Source organism: Sinohyriopsis cumingii, chromosome 15, assembly GCF_028554795.1.
Source record: "Sinohyriopsis cumingii isolate HCF-2022 chromosome 15, ASM2855479v2, whole genome shotgun sequence".
Lineage (NCBI taxonomy): Eukaryota > Metazoa > Mollusca > Bivalvia > Unionida > Unionidae > Sinohyriopsis > Sinohyriopsis cumingii.
Window position 1 is genome coordinate 48,787,592 of NC_142975.1, and position 27,035 is coordinate 48,814,626.

Consider the following 27,035-nt stretch of genomic DNA (forward strand, 5'->3'; position numbering starts at 1 on the left):
GGACTGCAGCAAGGATATACAAAATACATGTGTTTCTTATGCGAGTGGGATAGCCGAGCAAGGGAAATGCACTACATGAGGAAGGAATGGACTCACAGGCAGAATGTAGCCATTGGAGAGAAGAATATCCAACACCCAGCTCTGGTTGAGGCTCAGAAAATCTTGCTACCACCCCTTCACATCAAACTAGGTTTGATGAAGAACTTCGTGAAAGCCATTGACCGGACTTTGCCAGCATTCCGATACCTGCATGAAAAATTCCCTCGACTCAGCGAAGCAAAGATTAAAGAGGGAGTTTTTGTGGGTCCTCAGATTCGAGAGCTTTTCAAAGATGACCGGTTCAACAACTTGCTGGAAGGTGACGCGAAACAAGCATGGAATGCTTTTCGCCTAGTTTCTACAAACTTCCTCGGAAATGTTAGGGCAGAAAACTATAAGGAACTAGTAGAAGACATGTTGATGAAGTATAAGAAACTTGGCTGCAATATGTCTCTAAAGATTCACTTCCTTCATTCCCATTTGGATTTCTTTCCTAGCAACTGTGGTATTGTTAGTGATGAACACGGCGAACGTTTTCATCAAGATATCGCAACAATGGAACAAAGATACCAGGGAAAATGGTCCACTACAATGCTGGCTGACTACTGCTGGACACTCCTCAGAGATGCTCCCGAACAGCTGTACAAGAGACAGGCGAAGAAATCTAAGATGTAGTCAATGACTTGATTTTTTATAGGTAGGCTATTACAGTTGACCTTTTACTATTGGAATGCATTTCGTTATGTAAACATTAATTTCTTGCAGATTACAAAAAAACTAGAGCCAATTTTGCAATTTGACTGTCATATTCGTGTTCAGCACATAAAAATTGATAAGAATTGACTAATTTTATTTCAGTAACATGACTTTTGTAAAAATTTGTTGTCCAGTGTTGTATATATCCACTTTTTTTAAACCTCTTACTTCCTGGCACTGGACAGGTGTTGCTTTTAAAGGTAGAAAATTACTAAGTATATTGTTGGAAAGAGCATATAGTCCAGATAATGTTGCATTGTTTTTGAGTAGCTTGTCAGTTTTCAATTGTGTGGAGCCATGTGATAAGTGGGCAAAGTGAGCCAAGACTTTCATTTAGCAGCTAAGTTGTACTTGTAGTGTAGATAATCTAGATTCTTTTTAAAATACATTACCCTATCATAATAAATTAGATGTCCTTCCATTACTCATTGACTGCTCTGGTGGCCTAGTGGTTTGAGCATCCGCTTCAGATGCAGGAGGTTGTGGGTTCGAATCCCAGCCAAGTCATACCAGAGACTGATAAAAATGGTACTTCCAGCTGCCTTGCTTGGTACTCAGCATTAAGAGGTTAGTTTTAGGACTGGTCAGCCTGGTGTCAGCATAATGTGACTGGGTGGGACATCATACTACATGTCTGCAGCATGGTGCCCCAGTACTAGACATCACTATAAATTTTCACACTGCAGACATTGTAGTGATATGACTGAAATATTGTTAAAGCTACATTAAAAATCCAAATCACACGCACATCACTATAAACTATTACACAGGAGTTAGGTTGCATCCCTCTAATTTCACAAAACGTTTGCTTCATGGGTAAGTTGTTTGTGTAATGCAACATTTGCCCAACTGCAATAATTGTTTAAACATATTCAGTGTATTTTCTATTTCAGCATTGTAATGCATGATTTGTTGCTTTATTATTATGTTTGTCTGCTGTTGTTGTTGTTGTGGGGTTTAACGCCATTTTTCAGCACATGATAGGTTATGCATGACGGACAGTATTAATGGTGGAGGAAGAACCCGGGAAGAACCACCAACCCATGAGAAGCTACTGGCAAGCTTTCTCACATACCCACATTGGCTGAACCCTAGACTCGAACCCACACAGACAGAGGTGAGATGGCAGTGATCCGTAACGGAGAGCGCTTTAGACCACTCGGCCACTCAGGGGCCCCCTGTTTGTCTGCGTTGTGCCTTGTTAACAGTAAAGGTTAACAACTGAATGTTTTCCTTATTACAAAGATAACAAAGTGAGAAGACTGGTGTGTGTTGGACAATTACATACAGACAGGTGACTTTCACATGTGAAAATAATGCAGTATTATTTACTTTTGTTCTCTTTCAAATAACTTTTGATTCAGAAAACAATTGTCTACTCCATACAAATACACTGTGGTGTATAAATCAAACAGGATATACAAATAGGTGAGTCTCTTCTGTGAAAATTGTATAATATTGTTATTATCAATGTTCTTTTCTAGGTAGATTTTATTTCAGAAACAATGCTGGGATAGTCTCTGAAAAAGTGTTGCCACAAGAAGGAACCTTGGAACACTCACCTTGACTGCCTCACATGTTCAAAGACCACCTTAGAATTGTTGTACCATTTGCACAAATGAACTGAAAAAAAGTCTGAATATAATTGGTTCCAGACATATTGAGGGCAAAGGAAACACCAGTCCCTCTCATGGTTTGAATTTTCAGGTTTATCTCTTACAGAGCCCCAAGAAGGAACACTTTGTAAGAAAACTAGTTCTCCAGCTTGGAAGAACACTCCTGGGTCACATGCACCTATATAATCAGTCTCTTCAGAGATAGGTAAGGCCCTTCCAGAAGAAGGGAATGAATGTTCAAGGAGTAAATTGCTACTCCCAGAATGAGAAGTCGAACATCCCTCATGTTCTTAGTAGCATGTTGCTGCCTTCCATGAGGAAGGAGGAGCACTGCTTTTCTCGGGGTAGCATGTTGCACACTCCCAAAAGGGGGGAACTGCACCACATCCAACATATTCAAGGTAGCATGTCATGCCTTTGTGAATGTGAGGAACAGCACCTCACCTTCATGAATGATAATGAGGATATGTACACCTTCAATCTTTAAATTATCATATACTGGCTCATAGTAATTAATCACAATATCTTAAGAACTTTAATTTTTTCCTGTCACAGTCTCAGAAATGACCTGCCAGTGATAATTATTCTGACCCTCAGATTCCAAAGAAACAGAAATTTTGTATCAATTGTGATATACAGAATAAGTCTCCTAAACTTGTAAGAAATCTTGAGCATCAGTTACAAAATACTGAACATTTGTTTCCCTTTATTTAACACAAAACAAGAAATCTTGAGCGTCAGTTTGCTCCACAAATAAAAAAACAATCCCGGCTACAGTATCAGGACTCAGAACAAATGACTCTTGAGATTTGTATTTACCCATGAAAGGGAAGTTAATGAAGGAGCCATATTAATACCCATTGATGTACCCATTACTTGTATGTAATTCGTATTATTAAATTAAAAATAATTATTTTCCATCATAAGTTTTATTATTTTACAAATATCTTCACTAGATAGTGTGCTATTATTAGGATTGTTATCAAGAAAATATTTACACGCTTCAATACCGTTTTTGTGTCAAGGGTCAGATGGCTCTTTAGTTTTGAAATCTAACGAGAACCCTGTCTGGTGACCAGGTACTGGGCAGCAGTCAGTTAATCAGAGTGGTCATTGTATAGTCACCAGTCACTTCATCCTGATTGGACACCAGCCACTATTCATCTTGTATTTGTGACTGATGTTACACTGGTCATCAGTCAGAGGCATCACAGCATGGGGATAGAGATTGGACAACGATTTTCCTTCTACCCACACTACCATCATACCCTGTACAGGATTGGGAATCTGCTTAGTGAGCCCAAACTAGAGAATGGGGATTGGATCTGTATCCTACTACCCCCCCCCCCAATCCTATTATACCAGTTATTCTGTATGGGATGTGGGGCTCTTCACCACAAGGCAATTGGTCCCTTATGCCTCTTTGGGCTACTGTACCTTCAATGCAGAGTAGTGGCAACTTGTGACTCGCTATCACCTCCTCTGTACGTGGCATCCAACAGGAAAGCATGAAGCATAGCATCATTCAGGAAAGACTAGTGGTCTCATCATTATCCTGGAATGTCTAGAACACATAGAGCCCCATCTCACATAACAAACAAGTATGAGAAAAGGTGCTGTTTCTCCCAGTCGTGAAGGCACGTTACTTCTCCTAAAGGACATAGTGATGCCCAGCCACTCTCCTGCTTAGAGTGTTCTAGATGATAATATGTTATGTCTTTTCTGACTCCAGTGTAGTTTTGAGCTACAGCTGAATTAATGCCTCATATCAGATGCACCAGCTCCTCACAGGTGGATGAAGTGGAGAAGATATGGTCTTCTAGTAAGTCTTTTAATGAAGTTTACCTGCTGTTATCCATGGACAGGTATCTGAAACTGTATGGTGAAAATATCTCCAGGACTCAATCATTGTGCCTGTCTCAAATGAAACCAATCTTGGGTTTTTGACATTGCTGCACAAGTCACCCTTGCTTAATTACGTCATATTAGACTTGCTTACTAGTCTTAAAATCAGTGAAATTCAGACCTTTAGGTTCCATGATAATAGTTCATATTTTCTCATGATGCTTTGGTTTCATTAAAAAGAAGAGTATCCCACTCATAGAAAATCATTCTTTTATTTTGAAATCACTGTCATCAGGAACCCTTCTTGTCCAGGGCATCCTCAGGGCCCCATCTAAGCCCTGACTTGATACATGAAACATATCTAAATCAGAAGAGACAGATGTTGCTTGTTCATATCTCTAAAAGAAATAAAGGAAATGATGATATTTCCATGCAGGTTCTTTGGTCCTGGCATCATTGGGTTAACTCAACACCATTTGAATTTCTTACATGTGGACTTGAAGTAATTCTACCTTGATATGGCTTCTAACTAAAACGGCACAATTTGATCTAATGGAGCATATGCCAGCAGTGCAACAGGCTACATACAGTACCTAACTCTTTCAGCAGCTTAAAAACAATGCAGTTTATTCTACTTTCACTGGATTTGTGGGAGCAAATTTGTTTTCTTTGACACATTAACCCCTGGACGTTTTTGTCATTTTCGTCTGAAAATCGAGTAGGAAACACATTTTGAAAACTATTTCTGAATAGATCAGAAAACACCAAATTCCAGGTGATATTTCAATAACATACTGCCTAGACGGAGCAATTATTTTTGTATTGAGACCATTCTTTATTCCAAATGCCCATCTTATCCTAGTTTTTGCAAAGGTTCCTTTATCTGTTTGCAGTTCATACCAGTTTGCCTTAGATCTGATACCAAAAAGTCTAAAATCCAGACACAAAATCGAATTCTGACCAAGGGCGAATTTTGGGTAGAAAAAAATCAGGCCCCAAAAATGAGGTTTTTCCCTCTGTATTTTGTAGTGCAACTAGATATTCCAGATTATTTGGTATCATTGTAGAGCTACATCTGTCTACCTTTCTATAATACCACCCACTTTAGTGTATCATGCATGGCCATGACGTTACAGGCTACTACCTCCAGCCACGTTAACTCATCGCTAGGGGTTATTGTGTTAAGACAATGTCACTTACTCAAACTGAGTTATCCTATGTCCACTTCTCATATGAGAGTTGAGGTTCAGAGGTCTCATTAGGATTTTAAAACTAGGAGTCCAGGACTCCCATTTTGGTAAAAATAGGAGTCCCACCATCAAAAGTTGCAGTCCCTTCTTTCCTACAGAATCAACACAGACATGGGTGCTTCTATCTTTAGATGGAGAGGTTTTCATAATGTAATCACTATAATATAGCTTTATTACAACAGTCCATTGATGGGATCGCAAATTTATGGTTTATTTATTTGTATACGTACTACTTGTAGTAATTTTAGGCAAATAAATAGTACATGTATCTGATTTGCTGTATTTGCCCGTATTGTCACAGTTACTTGTCAAGTCAGAAAACAGCTTAGACCTTAAAGTGCATCTCACGAATTCCACAACATAGCATTGTCCCATACATTTCTGACCTACATAATTTGCATTTTAAAGTTAAATCTTTAATAAAATAATACCTAGGCTTTGGTTTCAATGATTTGTATATTTTTTCTGAATATATTTGCCCGATGATTTAAGAAAACAGACTATCTAATAAATTGGTACATCCCAGACTTAGCTAAGTCAGCCATTATTTCCTGTTAGGCCTACTGGTTCACTTACAGTTTCAAACTAATTTTATGAAGAAATAGTGTATAAGAGGGAGTTAATATATATCCAGATCACTGATTCTGATCTTAAAACACAAGTTTGTATGTTTTATCATCAAAGGATAGCATGCAGGAAACTGATAGTTGCTACCTTACTTGGAAAAGGGTTAATGGTCAATCAGCTATCAAAACATAATGCTTGTGAATGGCAAGAGTTTGTTTGTCAACGTAACTGATATCAAAACTAGGCCTAGCAACTGATGCCTTGATGAATACATTTTTCGCTACAACATTAGAACTAACCGGGCTAAGGCGAGGGACATTTAAAAAAAATATGGTATGGTCAGTCAATGTACCTCTTAAACATCTCTGGGTCTTTCTGCCTCTTAATTCAATCACTGTACGCATCGGGGCCCCGAGTGGTCTAAAGCGCTTTCCGTTACGGATCACTGCCATCTCACCTCTGTCTGCATAGGTTCGAGTCTCGGATTCAGCCAATGTGGTTATGTGAGAAAGCTTGCCAGCAGCTTCTTGAGGGTCGGTGGTTCTTTCTGTGGATTTCCCGGGTTCTTCCTCCACCATTAATGCTGGCCGCCATGTATAGCCTATCATGTGCTGAAAAATGGCGTTAAACCCTACAACAACAACAACACTGTAAGTATCAGTACATTTTCCTAACCCGGCCGCCAGTCAGAACCTTTGAACTTGCCGCTCACCTATTGCATGTTCTTTTTTATGTACTCTTATAAAATGGCAACATGTATGTATGTATCAAGGGGTCTTTCAGTCACTGAATTCTGTCGTAATTATCAGCACAGCTAATTGATAAACACATTTTCCCACAAAGCAGGTGGCTGAAGCAGGTCTGGCAAGGCTTTGAATTTTGCCGCACACCTATTACATGCATACGGATAACTCCAACCTCAGTGATTTTCTGCGTCCCAGATCAAAAATTGGTGTCCAGCTATGAGTAATTAAGCATTTCCGAGATCTCTGAGGATGCTTCCCATTTGTTAGAAAATTGAGGGTTATGGAAAGTTAACTCCATCACCTGTTACTTATTTTTCAAGCCTGTCATGATCAGATAATGTTTTGGAAAAGGAAGCAGTCTTTGGAATACAAAAGATTTGTTATATAATATTAAACAGATCATATTATGGATGGCACCTCCCAAGACCCTGTCACCTGTCTTTCCTGCAAATTTACATTCCAGGAAAAATGTGCACTTACACTCCAATTGTTATTGATGAATAATAGAGTATTAATGTCTTTGTTAGCAGACATTTTAACACTTATATTGCTAAAACAAGCCAAAAGATGTGTTTTTTTAAAAATGGTTTCTGTGCTTGAAAAGGCTGGATTTGTGAGATAGTGTATGGACCTCTATCATATTATGATTGGGTAAGTTTATCAAAAAAACATTTTACTCCAAAACTTGGTTTCACCATTAGAGATTGAAGTTATATAGACAAGAAAATAGTAACCTTTCAGCTAGGAACTTGCCATTATTCACTTAAGCTAGAATGACTTTTATTTCTATAAATGACACTTGGTTGTAGATTTCAGGTTAGCAGTTACTTAACCTGTGTATCTCTCTCTCTCTCTCTCTCACTGATATTATGGTGGAAAATCTAGAGAAGACTAGCAGATTCAGAATGTTTCTAAAAAGTAGTAGTTGGTTAAACAGATCATAGTTGTTTACATTAGCAACTAGTGTGCCTTTAAGCAATTGTATGCTTATAATATTAGGGAAGTCACTAGCATGACAAACTTAAATGAAAAAATGCTTATATGTTTGTTTTATTTTTAAAGGGCTGCCATGCCTGGCTTTTTATCATCAACCTACACCTATATGAACCTTTTTGTCTTGATGGTTGGAGTCCTTGGTATTGTGTTTGATGAAAATGCTGATATTGTCTTTATGGTAAGTAATGTATTAGGTCCTATGAGATTCCGAGAGACCATCATTTTAAAACTGGAAGGAAGGTGTATAAACAAATATAAATGGTTTAGTCGTATGTAAACTCTGGGACCTGGATATAAAAGTTGAAACAAGACCAGGGTTTAGTTATCAAATCCACCTCAACATAATCATAATATAGCAACCACTTTGGCATATAAATGTATCTGTTTGTTATCTCTTCACACACAAGACAAAAGGTCAGTCATCAACTTTTTTAAATTAAGCCTATTAAAAAAGATTTTTACCTGCTATCAGATGTAATCAATTATATTTCAGTTACTTTGGAAGGCTCGGATTATATTTGCAGTTCCAATTGCTCTAGGGCTGTTGCAGCTGCATAGACCCAGATTGGCTATCACATACTGCACCAGAAGTTCTGGGTCTTGGCAGTTTGGAAAGAGTAATCAGTAGAATGAACAATATAGACCCTTATCTGCTGGCACACAATGTTGTTTGCAGCTGGTCTTGTACATGAGTATATATGGTACTTTTAACGTAATCAGTTACTTTCTGATTACTTTGGATCATGTCTTCATAAGTTCATTAAGACACAGATATATTCTGAGTATCATGAATTTTAAGACAAAAATGTCTTCATGACAACATCTTTTACATTTTAAAGAAATGTCTATAAGAGATGTTTCACATGGCAGGGATGGTCCTGGTTTTTAAAAAGTTGTTGCAAACAAAATCACCAATTGTCAAAAAATGAACATCAGAACATTAGTGAATATTTTTCCAAGTCTATTAATGTAATTGGCAATGAAAATTGAAAAAAAATTGGATCATTATTACTTTCTTGACAACAAGCAATACAGCCATAATGTTACAAATTAAATAATTACATGACTGTTTTGCACTACTTCCATGGCCTTTGCATTCAGCATCACCTGAAATAAATGAATTGTCAATTATAAAATATCTACTTTCCTGACATATACAGCCACTCCCTCTCTTTTTTAATAGAAACATCGGGTATTAAGCAAATCTATATTATATATATATATTATTTTACAAATAATAGTTTTGTAAGGAATTTTAGTTAATGGCAATTTAATACTACAAAACTATGATCATACCTTGCAATGTAAAATAAGTGACTTACGATGTGACTGTTGATTTCATGTATTCAGGAATTAAATGCCCCCCTCCCCATTGCTAGCTTCACAAGGTACATCTCCGTCAACCAAGAGTTCAGAAATTTATTTTTACTGCACTTGTTTTGCTTGTAGTGAATTGCTTCCTAAATCCCAAGAATAATCACCGAATACTATATATTTTTCTCAACAAGCAAACTAGGATTGCCATTCCCATCAGTGAAACTTACACTAGTCAACACCTGACATTAATGTGTACCATATATATAAGCATTAAGTACCATCATGAAACTAAAAGAAGGAACGAAGAAACATATCACAGAGCATACCTGCGCCCCCCCCCAAAAAAAAAAAAATTTATTTTGGAATAAATATGTTATTTAGTAAGCAGTGTTATATGCATATATGAGTTATCAATAAGGAAATAAGATGGGATATAAAATGTGGGAAATAGTTATCACATGTATGGTAGCTTGAGACCACATTTGAACTGTAAACATAAATTCACACCCATTTTAGGCATTATTATAACAAAAACAGGCATTCTTTATTTGTCAGTCACTTGCTAGTGCTTTCACTCACTGCAGAACAGGCAGTTTCTTTTAAGTATGTTGAAGAGGCGTGAGTCTAACCTTTAACTATTGTGCAGTTTGGGCACAGCTGACCAGAATATAAAATGGGGGCACGTTGGGGAGAGGGGGGAATAATGCACTCCACAGGGAGAAATGGCATGTCTTTTGAGAATTTCACATGTATTGGACCCCCAAAAAAATCAGTGAATATTTGGTGAAAGCAGTGCTTAAATATGCCGCAAAAAACTTACCCATGGTAAGTCCCAATCTGCTTGTCTTCGGATTCAATCTCACAACTTGGTTTTGAAAAAATTTATGTTTTGCATGACACACTAGAATAACTGATCTGTATTAACTAAATTTATTCAACACCTATTTGAATTATTTGGAAATCTTTCTGTACATTTGAAACTTCAACAAAGAAGGGGCATTTTTCGTTGGAACATATTCACATTTCTTGGAATTACTGGAATTGAAAGGACTTTTAGGAAATAGGAATTCTTTCACCATGCTGTAAGTTAATTTAATTCTTTCATTGCTGTATTTTGAGAAATAAATTATTTTCAATTATGCAAAACATGTTGGTTTTGCTATTTTATGTTGCGTAGTTTAAGTCCCTGGAGTCATAACACAGGATTGATGGCAAAACTAAAAGATCAATGAGCAAAATTACCATATATTACTTACCCCGCCTGGATTCCTGTTTAATGACACACTCCTTCTTCAAAATATCACAACCAGTTGTAAATGAATCAACGACTTGTGCCTTGATACATATAGCACAGAACATCTGCTTTAACTTTGAATCATATCTCAGCCACGAACGCCCAAGTTTGCAGTTATCGAGAAATTTTTGGGAACTTCTGATCCGTTCATCATGATGTGGTGTTGCACTTGAAGTATTACTATCATCACTACATGTAGATGATGTTGGACTGTCAGGCATAACATCAGGTTCAGTGATTGTTGTCTGATGAATTTGCAATAAATCCAAATGCTGTTAATTTTATTAACTTACTCTTAGGATGGGACGATGAACATGCAACGTCTTACTTACATTTACCCATGATAATGTTGCACTGTTGACAGTATATAATTCTGATTGAGATTTTTTCCATTTGCTTTGTATTTATACACAGCACAGGTGCTCGACACAAGCTTGATGTTGAGAAGAAGAAAAAAATAATCTGAAGGAAAATGATCATACAGAGTGAAAAAAATACCTTAGATTAACCCCATGACCCATTCTGACATAGGACCCTCTCTATCATACTATATAAGAGAGAAGGTATGTAACTTCCAAATACTTTGTTCCACCCATGACCTTTGATTTCCTTCTGCTCTTTCCGTCTTTAAAGGCACACGACCATACTCTGTGGCTTGTTTTACTCCTGAGATATGTTTGTATTTTTCAAGCATTAAACTTAACGTAAAAATTGTAATAGACACTATTAATAGTAAGTGTTATTTTCTTTCAAAAATGTCGCAAAGTTCACAATTTCCAGGTTTGGTATATACGATATTGCATTTCAGAGCATTTCGGTGTTTCTATGCACCGGTCTGAGCTCATGTGACAACCGGTAAAAAGAGCTACATGTACCATGTTAGGAATCATTTGAATGTGTTAAATTAATGAGAGTATAATTAAAGTATAACCTTTTGAGCCAATCATATTTTGGCATTGACGTGTTTCGCATGGTTTACCTGTTTTGAAAGTAGAGTCGCTTGTTTACGATGTATGCTGTGGAGAAGACAATGTCTAATTCTTCCATGGAACAGGATTCCTAAAGTTGATTCGAGTTAATGGTAAGTAAAAACTTACTTTTGCATATACCACTGTTCCATAATTAAAGAAGGGATGTATCGAAGAGTCGCAAACATGGTACCTGTAGTTCTTTTCACTGGTTGTCACATGAGCTCGGATTTGTCTCAACAGTCAATATTCGTAAACATTGTATGTTTTGGAGCCTGTAACTAAAGTTTGGTACAATGCAGAAAAGTCCATGATAGCCAGATGAATAGAACTATATCTCAGAAGTAAAACAATCCATAGAGTATGGTCGTGTGCCTTTAAAGAGAGAAATCAAAGGTCATGGGTGGAATTAAGTATTTGGAAGTTACATACCTTCTCTCTTATATAGTATGATAGAGGGTCCTATGTCAGAACGTGTCATAGTGGTAATCTAAGGTATTTTTGTCACTCTGTATGATTTTTTTCCTTCAGATTATTGTTTTTTTTTTCCTCAACATAAAGCTCACATTGAAGGTAGTCAGTGGTCTATGAAGTTTCAGCAAAACTATTTTATTGGTACATTTTAAAAAAAACCAGAAGGATTAGTGGCCGTTCAGTTAATTGTAGCTGGTTGTGTTTGCATATTCAGAGGTCGGTCAATTGTAGGTAGAGTCTGGTAGCATGACCGAATGTGTTACAGCATACAGTATGTAGGACAGATGTCAGCATAAGCGGATTATGATTAACAATGCACTGTAAAGATGGGTTTGTCAATACAAAGGATTTGTTTATGTAACAGATAGATTCCAGTGCATTGGGTATCCAAGTTTTTGGCTTCCTTTTGTGGTCCCTTTGAATGTCTCCACATCCAATCTATGATTGTATGTACAGATTAAACAGCCAAAAAGGTTGTCGCAAAAAAAATCACCAGGTGGTATATTTTGTTGCCAATAAGGAAAAAAATTGCAATTTGTGACATTAGCGAAGCCGAGGACAATCCCTGCACATGGTGATGGGGGGGGGGTGACCACTGTAGCTTATTTAGGCCAGATTTATAATCAAAGGGTCACAGATTTGATACCCAGCCAGGCCAACCTCAGGATCAGCATCATTAGTGTGTCCTTGGGAAGGACACTTTTTGTAATATTTTGTCAGCATAAATATCCATAGAGAGCTTTCAAGTTCATAAAGTTGAGGCTGATCAGCTGCCATATTGGCAACCACAACTACATTTGAATGGTTTCTTCTTAAATGCTGCTCGACTTAATTTTGTCAAACTTTACAGATGGCAATCTGGCATAAAGGGCTTTAAAACATTGCCAAATGATGCCAGTTCATCAATAATTACATATATGTGCTTACAAAAATGGTTCTAACAGCTGCCTTGCTAGGCGCTCGGCATTAAGAGGTTAGTGTTAGGACTGGTCAGCCTGGTGTCAGGATAATGTCACTGGGTGGGACATCATGCTACATGTCTGCAACATTATGCCCCAGTGCTAGACATCACTATAAACTGCCACACTGCAGACATCGTAGCGATATGGCTGAAAATTGTTAAAGCTATGTTAAAAATCCAAATCAAACACACACACATATATGTGCATTTGAATAGACAACCTAAAGACATGTATTCCATCACATTTTCTTCTTGCACCTCATGATCGAAATAAAATATGCCCCGATATGAGAGAAAGAGGATTCAGGATGATTGTTATCTGTATTATTCAGTTACCTGACAATTGTGATGGTAATGTACAAAGGCAATACGAAATGTACTTTATTCCATATTCAATTAATACTTATCAGGAAACAATTCCTTCTAGTTTTAATAACAATATTCCTTGTCCCAAGGAAAACATGGCTTTGCAGTACTATTTACATGCTAATTAAATAAGTTAGGCTGGGTTGTTCCATTTTCCTGTTTGAGGAAACAATTCAGCCGACCAGATCAAATTAGTGAGGCTACCAATAGGGAAACGAGGCTACTTCGGCCTTAACAAAAAATTTGTCCAATTTCCCAACTAACCCTAATTTTTACTGCTTACAAAAAATGGTCTGCAGTAACTAGAGATTTAAACAAAAATGATATATGAATTTTCTGAATGTTGTGACCAGTCCAGATTTTATATTTAGGTAACAGTATGCTTATTAAGATTCTTACAATTTCCATCAATATTATAAGTGTCTTCTTGACATAGACTAGAAAGCATGAGTCAGTAATGACTATCTTTTAATTCCTGGTTACGTATCGTGGTCAGGTCAGCTTCATATTTACAACAAGCTATATTAGACATAGACCAATTTTGTTATTATACAGTGAGTGCATATTTTGTTGTCATATTACATCATTTTGTTCAGTAATACTTGCAAATCCTTTTTAGCAAAGGATATTTAACATTTAATAGATGGGAGTGGGTGGAGAAATGAGTGAAAATAAACATTTTCTAACTACCAAACTTAACTTTTAGCTCTACTGCTCATATAATGATAGCATGTGGGATTGACCTGCTGTCTGTCTGATGTCTGATGTCTGTCTGTGTTTGCATTTGCTACTGTCATGGTCTTGTTGGGCCTAAGTAAAAATGGTGCTACTCAGACATCCATTTTGGCCTCCACTGCAGCCAGCTTGATAATCTTATTCTTACTTATGCTCTTGATTGGATGGTCATATCAAAATCAGGTTTTCACTGAAAGACTTCTTATGATGTCTGGTTGATCCTAAATGTAAATAGTGCTTATTTGACATTTAACGTAGTAGCACTCTTTACATGGGGGGTTTTCACTGAAAGACTTTTTATGAAGACTTCAAGTCTAGTCAGTCCTAAATGAAAATAGTGCTTATTTGACATTTAACATAGTAGCAATCTTTACATGGGGGGTTTTCACTGAAAGACTTTTTATGAAGACTTCAAGTCTAGTTAGTCCTAAATGAAAATAGTGCTTATTTGACATTTAACATAGTAGCAATCTTTACATGGGGTTTTTCACTAGAAGACTTCTTATGAAGGCTTAAAAGTCTAGTCAATCCTAAATGAAAATTATTCTGCTTAAACATCCAGTATGTCTGCCACAGTGGCCATTTGAAAATCTTGTTATTGTTCTCCATAATTAATGATCATATCAATACGGGGTTTTCACTGTAAGACTTCTTATGATGTCTAGTTGGTCCTAGATGAAAATGGAAGCCAATCTGACATCCAATATGGCTACCATGATGACATCCATCTAGAACGTCTTGTTATTGCTGCTCCTCCTGAATTGAAAGCTATTTTGGCATAGGGTTTTCTCCAGAAAACTTATGATGTCTCTTTGGTAATAAATGAAAATGGTGCAGCCCAGAAACCCATTATAACCATCACAATGGCCATCCTACAGATCTTATTATCGCTACTCCACCTGAATGGCTTTTCACTGAAAGATTTCTTATGATGTTTAGTTGGTCCTAAATGAAAATGGTGCTGATTTGAGAGTCAGTATCATAGGTTCCTGCAACAGCCATCTTAAAAAATCTTGTTATTGCTACTCCTTCTGAAAGGAAAATCATATCTGCATGGGATTTTCACCAGAAGACTTCTTAAGGTATTAGGTTGGTCTTAAAAGAAAACTTGTGCCAATCTGATATTCAATATGGTCACCATGGAGACCTTCTTGAAAATCTTATTGTTACTCCTTCTGATGTGAAGTCATATCGACATTGGGTTTTCACCAGAAGAATTCGGATCTGGTCTATAGTCTGACTATACTTCCCCGTTTGTTTGTACACCCCTACCGATTTCAATAACTAAAACGTTTATTGTGATAAAAAGTGCACAGAACTAAGTTAATTGAACCATTTCATGCTTAACGGACTTTCCATACTAACACGGCACCATATTGTGTACACTATAAGCAAGTTTATTTCCATCAGACAACACAATGACGTAGTTCATACTGTTCACCAACATTACGCTTAGAGTTTGGAATTATATCCCTTTGCACACATGAACAGACAAATTAAACCACTTGTTAAATCCACGTGAAAAGCAAATTTGTTGTCATTATTTTCCTTTGCTTGATTCGACATTGTAAATATTGGAAATCAGACGACTTATGTATGTACATCTGTAGTTGTGACACACCCATTTGATGAAAATGGACTTGTCCAGGAACTGGAAATGGATCCAAGCATGTCCATCTATTACATTGAAAACTTCTGTTAAGCATGAAACACAGATAATCACGGTGTTAGGGCCACTCTACTCACATTCAGGTTAGAAACTATAAATCATTGAATGAATTGACTAAGTTCCTTGCACTTTTTATCACATTAAAGGTTTCCATTATTTAAATCGGTAGGGGGGTACAAACAAATGGGTTTGTATTGTCAGACTATAGCTGGTACTTAATGAAAATGGTACAATCTGACATCAATGTGCTAACTACAGCAGCTACCTTTCAACTCTTTATTGCCTCTGAAATGGAAAGTCATCAACATGGGATTTTCCCCAAGAGGCTGACTACAATATCTAATTGGTCTGGAATAAAAATGGTGTCAATCTGATTTCATATATAATATGGTTGCCATAATGAACATTGAAAATCTTGCTGTGAATTCTCATGAATAGATGGCCATAACAAGATGAGGTTTTCATAAACAAATCTTCTAATGGTGTCTAGTTTATCTTGACAGAAAATGGTGCCAATCTTACAGACAGTATGGCTGCCACACTGGCTAATTTGAAAGAATATCATAGATGGTTTCAACACTCAACAGTTAAAAGGAAGATATGATCTTATCTTGAATTCCAATAAATTCTTTCTGGACAGTAGAGTGTCAGTCCCAATGAGCGATTTTTTTTAAATGAAACCAGAAAGACATTATTTTGCTCCTAATCAAAAAGAAAGGTATATGGATTCTTGACATGTATGTATTTTACAAATAGGCATGTATATAAAAATGCAAAGATAACAACTGGGAATGAAGGAATAAACAGATGTGCAGTGTTTCACTAGCCTGCAATAAAAGTAAAAGGATAGTCAATTTGAAGAGAAAAAAAATATGGTGTCATTTCTTCTTTTTTTCTGTTGTGATATGTACTTTTTTAATTGTGGATGACATGTTTATTGTGGTAATTCTGTTGTAATATGTACTTTTTTAATTGTGGATGACTTGTTTATTGTGGTAATTCTGCAGACTGAATATGTGCTGCAATCCAATTGATACTTTTTCTTTTCAGTTTTTCTTGCTGCATGTATTCACCATCCTAGAGGATATCATATTGCTGGGATTATATCAACCTCGAGCTAACTATGTCTTTGAACAAGAAAGTGTAGATGGTAGATAAATTTGTATATCTTGACATAACCATGCTAACCAAAGTACATTTAAGTCATGTGACACCACTGTTAATCTGTCTATTGGTTTAAATTTCTTTTATAAGTAAAGACAACATCTGGTTGCATAAGTGGATCATCCCCTGACTTTACCATCAATTCCATAAATGCCAGATGATTGGGGACATCATTTAAAGATTTACAACCAATTAAGACCAGTGGTCAGGGTCAAATAGCGAATAGTTTTTTAACTTGCAATAATGGAGTTGGTCCTCACTGGTTTTGTAGGTGTATCCCTATCACAAGTTTCAATCAGTAAGTTATCAGCAGAAATTTTGTTGAAGTTTATCATGGTACATTGAATATTTACATTGATTCTGAGGTCATTGGGTAAATATAACCCAGTCTTATGTTGCATTGACATCAAAAAAACTTTCCACACAAGTTCCCCAATGCATACTGGTATCCTGTGAAAACATGATTGAATAACTGACAAGCCTAAAGGTCTGATTATGGCAAGTTTAATAATACTGTGATAATTGGTTGTTCAAATAAATGAAAACTAAAAAATTTCACTTTTGAAGAAATATTAGTCAGTGAAATGTCCTTTGACAGACTGGCATGCACTTGGAAACATACATTCCACTCTTCCCTGTAATTCAGAATCAGAGACACATTTCTTAGTCTATTTACTTACAACATAGATCCATGGACCATCTTGGGGCTTGAAATGTGACAAGAAAACTGTACTGCAGGAGGAGGCAACTATTGCTGAAAAAAACTTGACACTTGTGCTCATTTCATCATATATTCTGAGACTATTTCAGTGTATTCATGAGACTTGTTCACTGCTTCACTGTGTTTGTGGGACTTGTTCACTATTTTAGTGTCTTTCTGGCCAAGGGTCATAAATCATATAACAGTATAGCACCCAGGATCCCAGGTTCAAGGGACTTTATATCTATCTGTCCTCCAAATCTGGGAGACACACAATTTCAAAAGGAACAAAGATAATACTATATAGCCTTTAAAGAACTAGTAGTTGTAAAATATTGAGATCATTTTATTTTGATTTGACTGTTTTAGCAGCTTAAATTTGTCATTTGCACAGTACGTTTCTTGGACAGTATATTATTGTTATAAATATTGTACAAAGTTCTTAGGTTTTGATGAAACATTACATCTTTTAATATCTCGTTCACCTGAAGAAAATACTGCACTTTGGAATTTTACCATTCCAGATCTTGTTCTTTTTTAATATTTACGCATTTTCCCACTGTGTTCATTATAATAACTTTAATGCTTTTTGAAGTACTTTTTCTTTAAAACTAATAATTCATATATGAAATGCCAGACTGACTAATTGGGCTTTTCACACACCCCAGATTGAGTCTCTTGTCATCAGTCTAACCTTGAAAATATATTGCACTAGTGTCTGACAGAGATTTTGCATTGCATATTGACAGACTACTACAAAACCTTGAATGTTTTGATTGCAAAACTAATGTTGCTTTTAAAATGGAAATGAACTGCCATCTTAAAGTTTGTATCACCTTTAGTGACATTCATCATTGCTAGAACCAAGTTTGATGTTGACATATGTGTACCAAAGATAATTAGGCTGATTATTTAATTATTCCTTGAAGAAAAAGAGTGACCAGGGGGTATGTCAGGAGTCAAGATTTGGAGATATGGAGATATAGGATACAAAATAATGGGAAACTTGTCCTCACCCACTCAAGATGCAATACTGAGACAAATTATTCAACTCATTTTATGGATTTGTACAACTCAAGCATTCAAGGATAATCATCTTGGTATTTGAGTGGTGCTTTCTTTGAGGTGATGGAGTTTTGTTTGTTTACTAACAAGACATTTGAAGATCAAGTTGAATTTTTAATATTTTTCTATATTATGAAGTATATTTGTTAAAGCTATTTATTACATTATACCACATATAACATTTTTTTGCTGGAAAAAAGAGAATCATTCACTCTTACATATTCATTTTTTATATTGTTTTTCTTTTTTTCTCTCATTTTGCAGAATCTCGGAGAAATGAATACAGATTTGCATTGGGGTATCCTTTTTTTGCAAAAGGTGTAGAAGCACTTCTTTTTCTGCAGTGCAGATATCTTCTGATGATGGTATTACTGTAAATCAACTAACTGTAAAAAATGATCAAAGTTAGCACATCTAATAACTTTTCATAAACAGTCTTATTATTTCTTCAACCCTGTACATTAGATTTGCCCCACAGAGATTTTAAAACCGGAGGTCATGTGTTGTCGACAAGCCACCCACCCTTAACCCCTAGTAACATAAAAGACATGGAACATTGTGCTAGTAATAAGGAATCACTAATCAGGGTTGAACTCTCTAAAATCATCCAATTACAAACATTTTACAATATGGGAGTCCAGGTATTGCTGTGATTATTGTTTATTGTGATTATTGCTCACAACACAGAATCTCATAACAGTTGTTTACTAATAGATTCTATGCCTCTTTACGTGTTTTGGTTGTTTGTTTTTTTATAACATTACTCTAACACAACAAAACTCAACAACATTTTCAGTCTCCCTAATCCCAGAACAGGCAGTCTGGGCAGTAGACTGTCTGCTCACACATTCCCATCCTTCTGGTTGATTCCACAAGTATGCTTCAAGATCAGGATGTCCACCACTCAGATCATCCTGATTGCACCTCTGTGGGCTCAAAGGCCATTTTCAGTGATTTACTCAACATGCTGATCTACACACTAAGGTTAGTACCTCTGTGGCCTCAAATGCCAATGTTCAGTGATTTATTTGACATGCTGATCTACACACTAATGGTAGTACCACCGTGGTATCAAAGGCCATTGTTCAGTGATTTATTTAACATGCTGATCTACACACTAATAGTAGTACCTCTGTGGCCTCAAAGGCCATTGTTCAGTGATTTATTTAACATGCTGATCTACACACTAATGGTAGTACCACCATGGACTTTGACATGCTGATCTACACACTAATGGTAGTACCACCATGGTCTCGAAGGCCATTGTTCAGCCATTTATTTAATATGCTGATCTGCACACTAATGGTAGTTCCACCGTGGACTTTGACATGCTGATCTACACACTAATGGTAGTACCACTGTGGTCTCAAAGGCCGTTGTTCAGTGATTTATTTGACATGCTGATCTACACACTAATGGTAGTACCACTGTGGTCTCAAAGGCCATTGTTCAGTGATTTATTTGACTTGCTGATCTACACACTAAGGGCGGTACCTCTGTGGCCTCAGAGGCCATTGTTCAGTGATCTATTTGACCTGCTGATCTACACACTAATGGCAGTACCACTGTGGCCTCAAAGGCCATTGTTCAGTGATTTATTTGACCTGCTGATCTACCCACTAAGGGCAGTACTCTGTGGCCTCAAAGGCCATTGTTCATTGATTTACTCAGCATGCTGATCTACACACTGAGGGTAGTACTTCTGTGGGACAATCTTCTCACAACACAGAGGTACTCTAGTTCATACCAGACCCCAGATCCCCCACCTTCATGCTTGGCTCATCTCAAACGACCAACCCAGGCAAAGTTTTTGAACAATTTTGCCAACTGCATTGTATAAGCTTAGCAGTGTTCTACATCCATGGTCTGTGATGCACAGTGGAAAATCTTATGTGATTGATGTTTTAGGAAGTGTGTTAATCCTTGCCGAGCGTCTCTTGCTGCAGTAGTGGATTTTCTTCTCTTCCCTTTTGCTGAGAGATCTTGTTCATCATATACAAACAAAAATGTTTTAGAGCTGCCCTTTTCAATTACTCTTACATTTTCAAAGGTCAGTCCATTGGTTCAGATCCTCACTTACAGGATCTTGTCAAGTATTTTGAGCTACAGAGAAGGGTGTCTTGCTTGTTGACACCAAAATGGAACCTTTTGTGTTTTGTGGGCACTGTCAAAAACACCTTATGAATCATTGAGACTTATTTTGAAAATCTTGCGCTTAAAACCATTTTCTTCTGGTCATTGTGTCAGCTTGGGGAAGATGTCAGCTACATGCTTTATCAGTTGAGGAAGGATGTTTACACTTCAATGCCAGTTATGATTTTTCCTGTTTAATATGTCAAACTGGTTTCCTTACCAAAAGCCAAATTCCACCAGACTCGCTATTCATAAGCAAATCTATGAAGCCGCTAAGAAGAATGTCACAAATATAGTCCATGCAGCGAAATCAGCCCACTACACTACTAAGATCATGGAAAGTTCCAGCTGCAAAGAGCTCTTCGAGATTACTAACAAGCTAATGTCAAGGAACAAATCTACACCACTTCCAACTACCTTCTCTCCAGTCGACCTTCCAGACATGTTTGCAAATTTCTTCCATGACAAAGTACAAACCATTAGAGATAAGCTTGACACCACAATTTAAATTGACTCGTCGTCACCATACAGCTGGGATACAGAATTTGAGCAGCAATCATTAGCAGCATTTGAACTTGTCTCTATGGATTTCATACGTACAATCCTGATGAAGAGTGCACCAAAGTCATGTGAACTTGATCCAATTCCAACATCACTGCTGCTTGAGTGCTTAGATCCAGTATTGCCTTCACTAAGTGATGTTATTAATACCTCTCTCTCATCAGGGGAATTCCCATCATTTTTCAAAACTGCCATTGTAAAGCCTCTGCTGAAGAAACCAACACTAAACCATAACGATTTAAAGAACTACCGCCCAGTTTCTAATCTCCCGTTCATATCAAAAATCTTAGAAAAGGTTGTTCTATCCCAGCTTGTATCTCATCTGAATTCAAACAGTCTTTTTAGCAATGTACAATCTGCATATCGCCCTTGCCACAGTACTGAAACTACTCTTCTAAAAGTAGTTAATGACATTCTCTCTGCTTTGGATAGCGGAAAGATTACAGTCCTCACCTTCCTTGATTTGTCTGCAGCATTTGACAAAATAGACCATGATGTATTACTTCACCGTCTCCAGCATGTATTTCGCATTCATGATACAGCCTTTCTTTGGTTCAAGTCCTACTTGGTCAACAGGACACAAATTGTGTCTGCAAATGGAATACACTCTAGCCCAGTTGATCTATGTTGTGGTGTTCCACAGGGGTCTGTTCTTGGACCTGTTCTCTTCATTCTATACACTCAGCCACTCTCAAGTGTCATAGATCTTCATCCAGTGTCTCACCAATTGTACGCTGATGACACCCAAATATACAAATCTAGCCACCCAACTGAAGTCGATGCTACCATCCAAGGTGTAGAGAGGTGCATTTCTGATGTGAAATCATGGATGACATGTAACAAGCTGCAGATGAATGATGATAAGTTTGAGGCCATTCTGATTACAACACAGAGACTTTCTCATTCACATCCTTTACCTCAAACAATAAATATCAGCAACACCAACATTAAATTCACACAATCAGTACGAAACCTAGGTGTTACTCTGGACAGTTACTCTCACATTGCACCAACATGTTATGAACATATGCAAGGCTGCATATCCTGAGCTGAGAAGCATCAGCTCCATTCGCAAATATCTTTCAGTTGATGCCACTAAAACACTTGTGTGTTCATTAGTACTTTCAAGACAGGACTGTTGTAACTCAATTCTGTCTGGTTCATCTCAATATCTACTCCAAAAACTTCAAAAAGTTCAAAACACTGCTGTTCGGATCATACTAAGAGTACCACAATCAGAGCACACCTCCCCGCTGCTCTGTACCCTACACTGGCTATCCATTTGATCCAGAATCAAACACAAAATTTGTTCTCTGTGCTACGTTTCACTGATGGACTCTAGTCCAACATACCTATCCGACCTCACCCATGTGTACACACCAGCAAGATACTTACATTCCTCTTCTGACAGCTGTATATTCATTATTCCCACTATGAAAACAAAGTCATATCGACAGCGTTCTTTTGCATATCAGGGCCCAGCAACGTGGAATGAACTGCCCACTGAACTTAGACACAAAGACAAAGTGATCCTATTCAAGAGTGCTCTCAAAACTCACTTATTTCGACTGCAAGAACAAACTTAAAGACCTAATAATGTTTCCTACCTTAAATATTCTCAGCATGTTTTTTTCTGTGTTTTCTGATTTCATGGTGTTTATGTTTGTAATCATATCATTATATGTTTTTTATGTTATAGGTGTTGTCTAATGTTGTAAAGCGCTTAGAGCTTCTAAAGATTAGGCACTATACAAAGTCCTCATTATTATTATTATTATTATTATTATTATTATTATTATTATTATTATTTCCAGTATGTAAAAGAATATAAACCATACCTTCTTTTAGTCCTACTGTGGCAGCATGATTGCAATTCAGCAACCTTCCAGACCTGTTGGTAGATCAACCCAGGTCTCAACCTCACAGGAGGGATATTCTCTCACATCACAGGGGATGCCTCCAACAAAACATACCAAACATTGTCTGCCTTCATGATTGGCTCCACTTATGAGATCTGTCCACCAGAAGACGTTTTTCGGACCAGATTGTTAGTTGAATCATTCGAGCCAAGAGAGCTTCTACATCCAAGGTCTCTGATACCATGTAGAAAAATTTCTCTGAGTGGGGAAGTAGGAAACATGTTGATCCTAGCAGCACATTGTAACTCTTTCGTTGATTTCTTATGCTCCTCTTGCAAACTTAAGACATTCAGTATCAACTGTCAAGGGCTATAGAGCTTCCATTTCATACACACTTTAAAATCTCTCAAGTCAAGGCACCGCAGTCAGTCTGGATTTGCACCTTGTTGATCTCAGTAAGTATTTGGAGTTGCTGAGACCCACTCTTACACACCAAGCTGGAATTTCTCTTTTGTTTTATCTTCCTTAACCAAGACCCCATATGAACCATTAAGTGAGGCTTCCTTTCAGGATCTCACACTCAAAGACTGCTTCGCTTGTTTTGGCATCTACTAGAAGATACAGCAATATTCAGTCATTGTCTGTTGATACTGACTGTCTCTGGTTTAATGGGAATAATGAATCTGTTTCTCTTGTTTGTGAACCAAGATTTACTATCAGTAGCTTCACAACCTATAGAGATCCCCAGTCTCAATCCAGTCTATGCTGGGGATGATTAAGATATGATTCTACACCCAATTAGGGCACTATGTTTCTATCTCTATGCCTCCAGAGGGAAATAGAATGGTTGGAAACTTCCTTTCCTTCCTATTAATGGCTTTGTTGGTATTTGGCTTCCACTATCTCATGGTGGATTATCACCACAATCAAATGAGCTTATCAGTCCTTTAATGATAGAGACCTTTGTACATGAAATTTAAAGCACACAAATTTGAGCCATATTTATCTTAAGCATTATTCCTTGAAGGCAGCATTTTGGTGATCCTATGCTACCTTCTTCTCATTCAACCTCCACTCGCTACAACAAGCACAGGAATTTGTTTTGTCTGGGACCAATAGATCTGGCACATCATGAGACACCAACATTCTGTAAAGTGGATCTCTCCATTAAATGGTAATACATTCCATTTTTTCTCTGCTTTTGATCAGTTTAACACCTCAGCCTATCCACCTGACAAATTCAGCTACACAAAAGTGATGGGTAAGTTATTGCAGCTATTAAAATGCATTTTGGGGTGTGTGTGTGTAAAACTAATAATAATAATTCAGTCACTTTTGTTGAATGCCCTCCATCCACCCTGCTCTGATGTCCTGCCATAATCGTCATCTTTGAAGAGGATGACTGGGTGTGCGAGGGGCATGAATGGACTGTGTTTTATTGACACTTCTCCACTCTGTGGGAAGATGTATTCACATCAAACGGACAAAGGTTTTCAATATGCAAAAGTTAAAGCAACATAATAGCAATGGGGTAAATATTGTACCTTCAGGAAAGTAATTGGCCCTGATCTCTGTCATTAGAACTGGGGAAAACTAATAACACTCGGTCCCCATCTCCATTGTTCACAATTCTTGAGATCACATTAATTTTCTGCAAGAGAAAGCTTGCTTGTCCAATTTTGATTTCCTTAAGTTTCTTTTACTTTCCCTTATTTTTATTTTATTTCAGGGGACTGTTGTTGCATGTTTCTAAATTGTATCAGCTAGTTTCTTGTACACTAATCAAGTGGAGGCAATAGTTGCAACCATGTAATTTTATGTCCATTTTCTCCTTAAGTTCCTAGCATTTTGAATTACTTATACAGAGACCACATTAGCAAACATCATTAGCTGGATAACCAGTGTTCTAGTTTATAATGGTTAAACAGTGGAACAATCATTAGCTGGATAACCAGTGTTCTAGTTTATAATGGTTAAACAGTGGAACAATCATTAGCGGGATAACCAGTGTTCTAGTTTATAATGGTTAAACAGGGGAACAATCATTAGCTGGATAACAAGTGTTCTAGTTTATAATGGTTAAACAGCGGAACAATCATTAGTTGGATAACTAGTGTTCTAGTTTATAATGGTTAAATGCAGAACAATCATTAGCTGGGGAACCAGTGTTCTAGTTTATAATGGTTAAACAGTGGAACAATCATTAGCTGGATAACCAGTGTTCTAGTTTATAATGGTTAAACAGCGGAACAGTCATTAGCTGGGGAACCAGTGTTCTTCTGTATAATGGTTAAACAGCAGGCTTCAAGATGTAGACTAAGCTCATTGCACCATTCTTCCTGTTGTAGGAAGCAACTAATGGAGGCAAAAACCACATTGGTTCATTGGTTAACATGCTGGACTCCAACCAAAAAGGGTATGGGTTGGAATCCTACCTTCTGATCAGTCTTGGTTGTCTTGTGTGCTGTGTCCATGGACAAGGCATTTGACTCTGATTGCCTCAGCACTAAATAACCTACTGGTGTAGCTGACTGTGCCATCTAACATCTAACCACCTTCTGTTCATTTCATTAGTGTTTTCCCAAAGTTAAAATTAATAAGCAAGTGCTATGAAAAAGACTTGAATGTAGCAAAGAGAAATAACCCATGTATGAGTGTGTGTGTGATTTAGATTTTTAACGTAGCTTTAAAAAAATTTCATATCGCTATGATGTCTGCAGTGTGACAGTTTAAAGTGATGTCTAGCACTGGGACATCATGCCGCAGACATGTAGCATGATGTCCCACCCAGTCACATTATCATGACACCAGGCCGACGAGTCCTAACAGTAACCTCTTAATGCTGAGCGCCAAGCGAGGTAGCTGTTAGTACCATTTTTGTAAGTCTTTGTTATGATTCGGCCAGGGTTCGAACCTGCAACCTCCTGCATCTGAGGCAGACGCTCTAACCACTAGGCCACCGGAGCAGTCCACATGTATGATAATGATTAAAATCAGTACTGATGTCTTTCTTTACCTTTTTAAATTTCCTTAGCTAGCTTAGTATGACCATTGCAAACTTGATCATAAAGCCATTCACAGCCTTTTTGCTGTTTCGAGTCTCACAGGAAAGGGGAGGCAACTATGCAGCGATTTCTTTTCCTGGAATCAGTAATCTTCCAGGGTTTGGTAAGTCAAACAGTCAGTATTACAGTGATGTTTAAAAGTATGATATTTTGGAGTTTAAATATATGCTTTAATGTGTACACATTTAGAACTCCAGAGCTTTTGAAGTTTAAAAGTAGGCTATAACATGTATACATTCATGACTTTGGAGTTAAAATGTATGCTGTAATGTGTATACATTCAGAACTTTTGAGTTTAAAAAGTATGCTATAACATGCATACATTCAGAACTTTTGGAGTTAAAAGTATGCTATTATGTGTGTAAATCCAGGGCTTTGGAGTTTAAAAGAATGCTATTATGTGTATACATTCAGAACTTTTGGAGTTTAAAAAGTATGCTATAAATGTATTCATTCAGGACTTTGGGGTTTAAAAGTATGCTGTAACATGTATACATTGAGATATTTGGGAAAAGTATGCTATAATGTGTATACATTCAGAACTTTTGGAGTTAAAAGTAATCTATAATGTGTATACATTCAGAACCTTGAAGTTTAAAAGTATGCTATAATGTGTATACATTCAGAACCTTGAAGTTTAAAAGTATGCTATAATGTGTATACATTTGGAACTTTTGGAGTTAACAGTATGCTATAATGTGTATACATTCAGAACCTTGAAGTTTAAAAGTATGCTATAATGTGTATACATTCAGAACCTTGAAGTTTAAAAGTATGCTATAATGTGTATACATTCAGAACTTTTGGAGTTAAAAGTATGCTATAATGTGAATACATTCAGAACCTTGAAGTTTAAAAGTATGCTGTAATGTGTATACATTCAGAACCT

At 37.0% G+C, this 27,035-nt stretch overlaps 1 protein-coding gene across 1 annotated transcript in view; it reads left to right on the forward strand.

Annotated features, from left to right (window-relative positions):
• The window catches only part of LOC149781769 (type-1 angiotensin II receptor-associated protein-like), a 41,607-nt gene that overhangs the window by 4,427 nt on the left and 10,145 nt on the right, over window positions 1-27,035 (forward strand). The window contains exons 3-6 of the mRNA XM_089935914.1: window positions 7,882-7,993; window positions 16,650-16,749; window positions 18,793-18,826; window positions 26,125-26,249. Of these exons, the coding sequence (XP_089792040.1) occupies window positions 7,882-7,993; window positions 16,650-16,749; window positions 18,793-18,826; window positions 26,125-26,249 (371 nt within the window). The remainder of the gene's footprint in view (window positions 1-7,881; window positions 7,994-16,649; window positions 16,750-18,792; window positions 18,827-26,124; window positions 26,250-27,035) is intronic.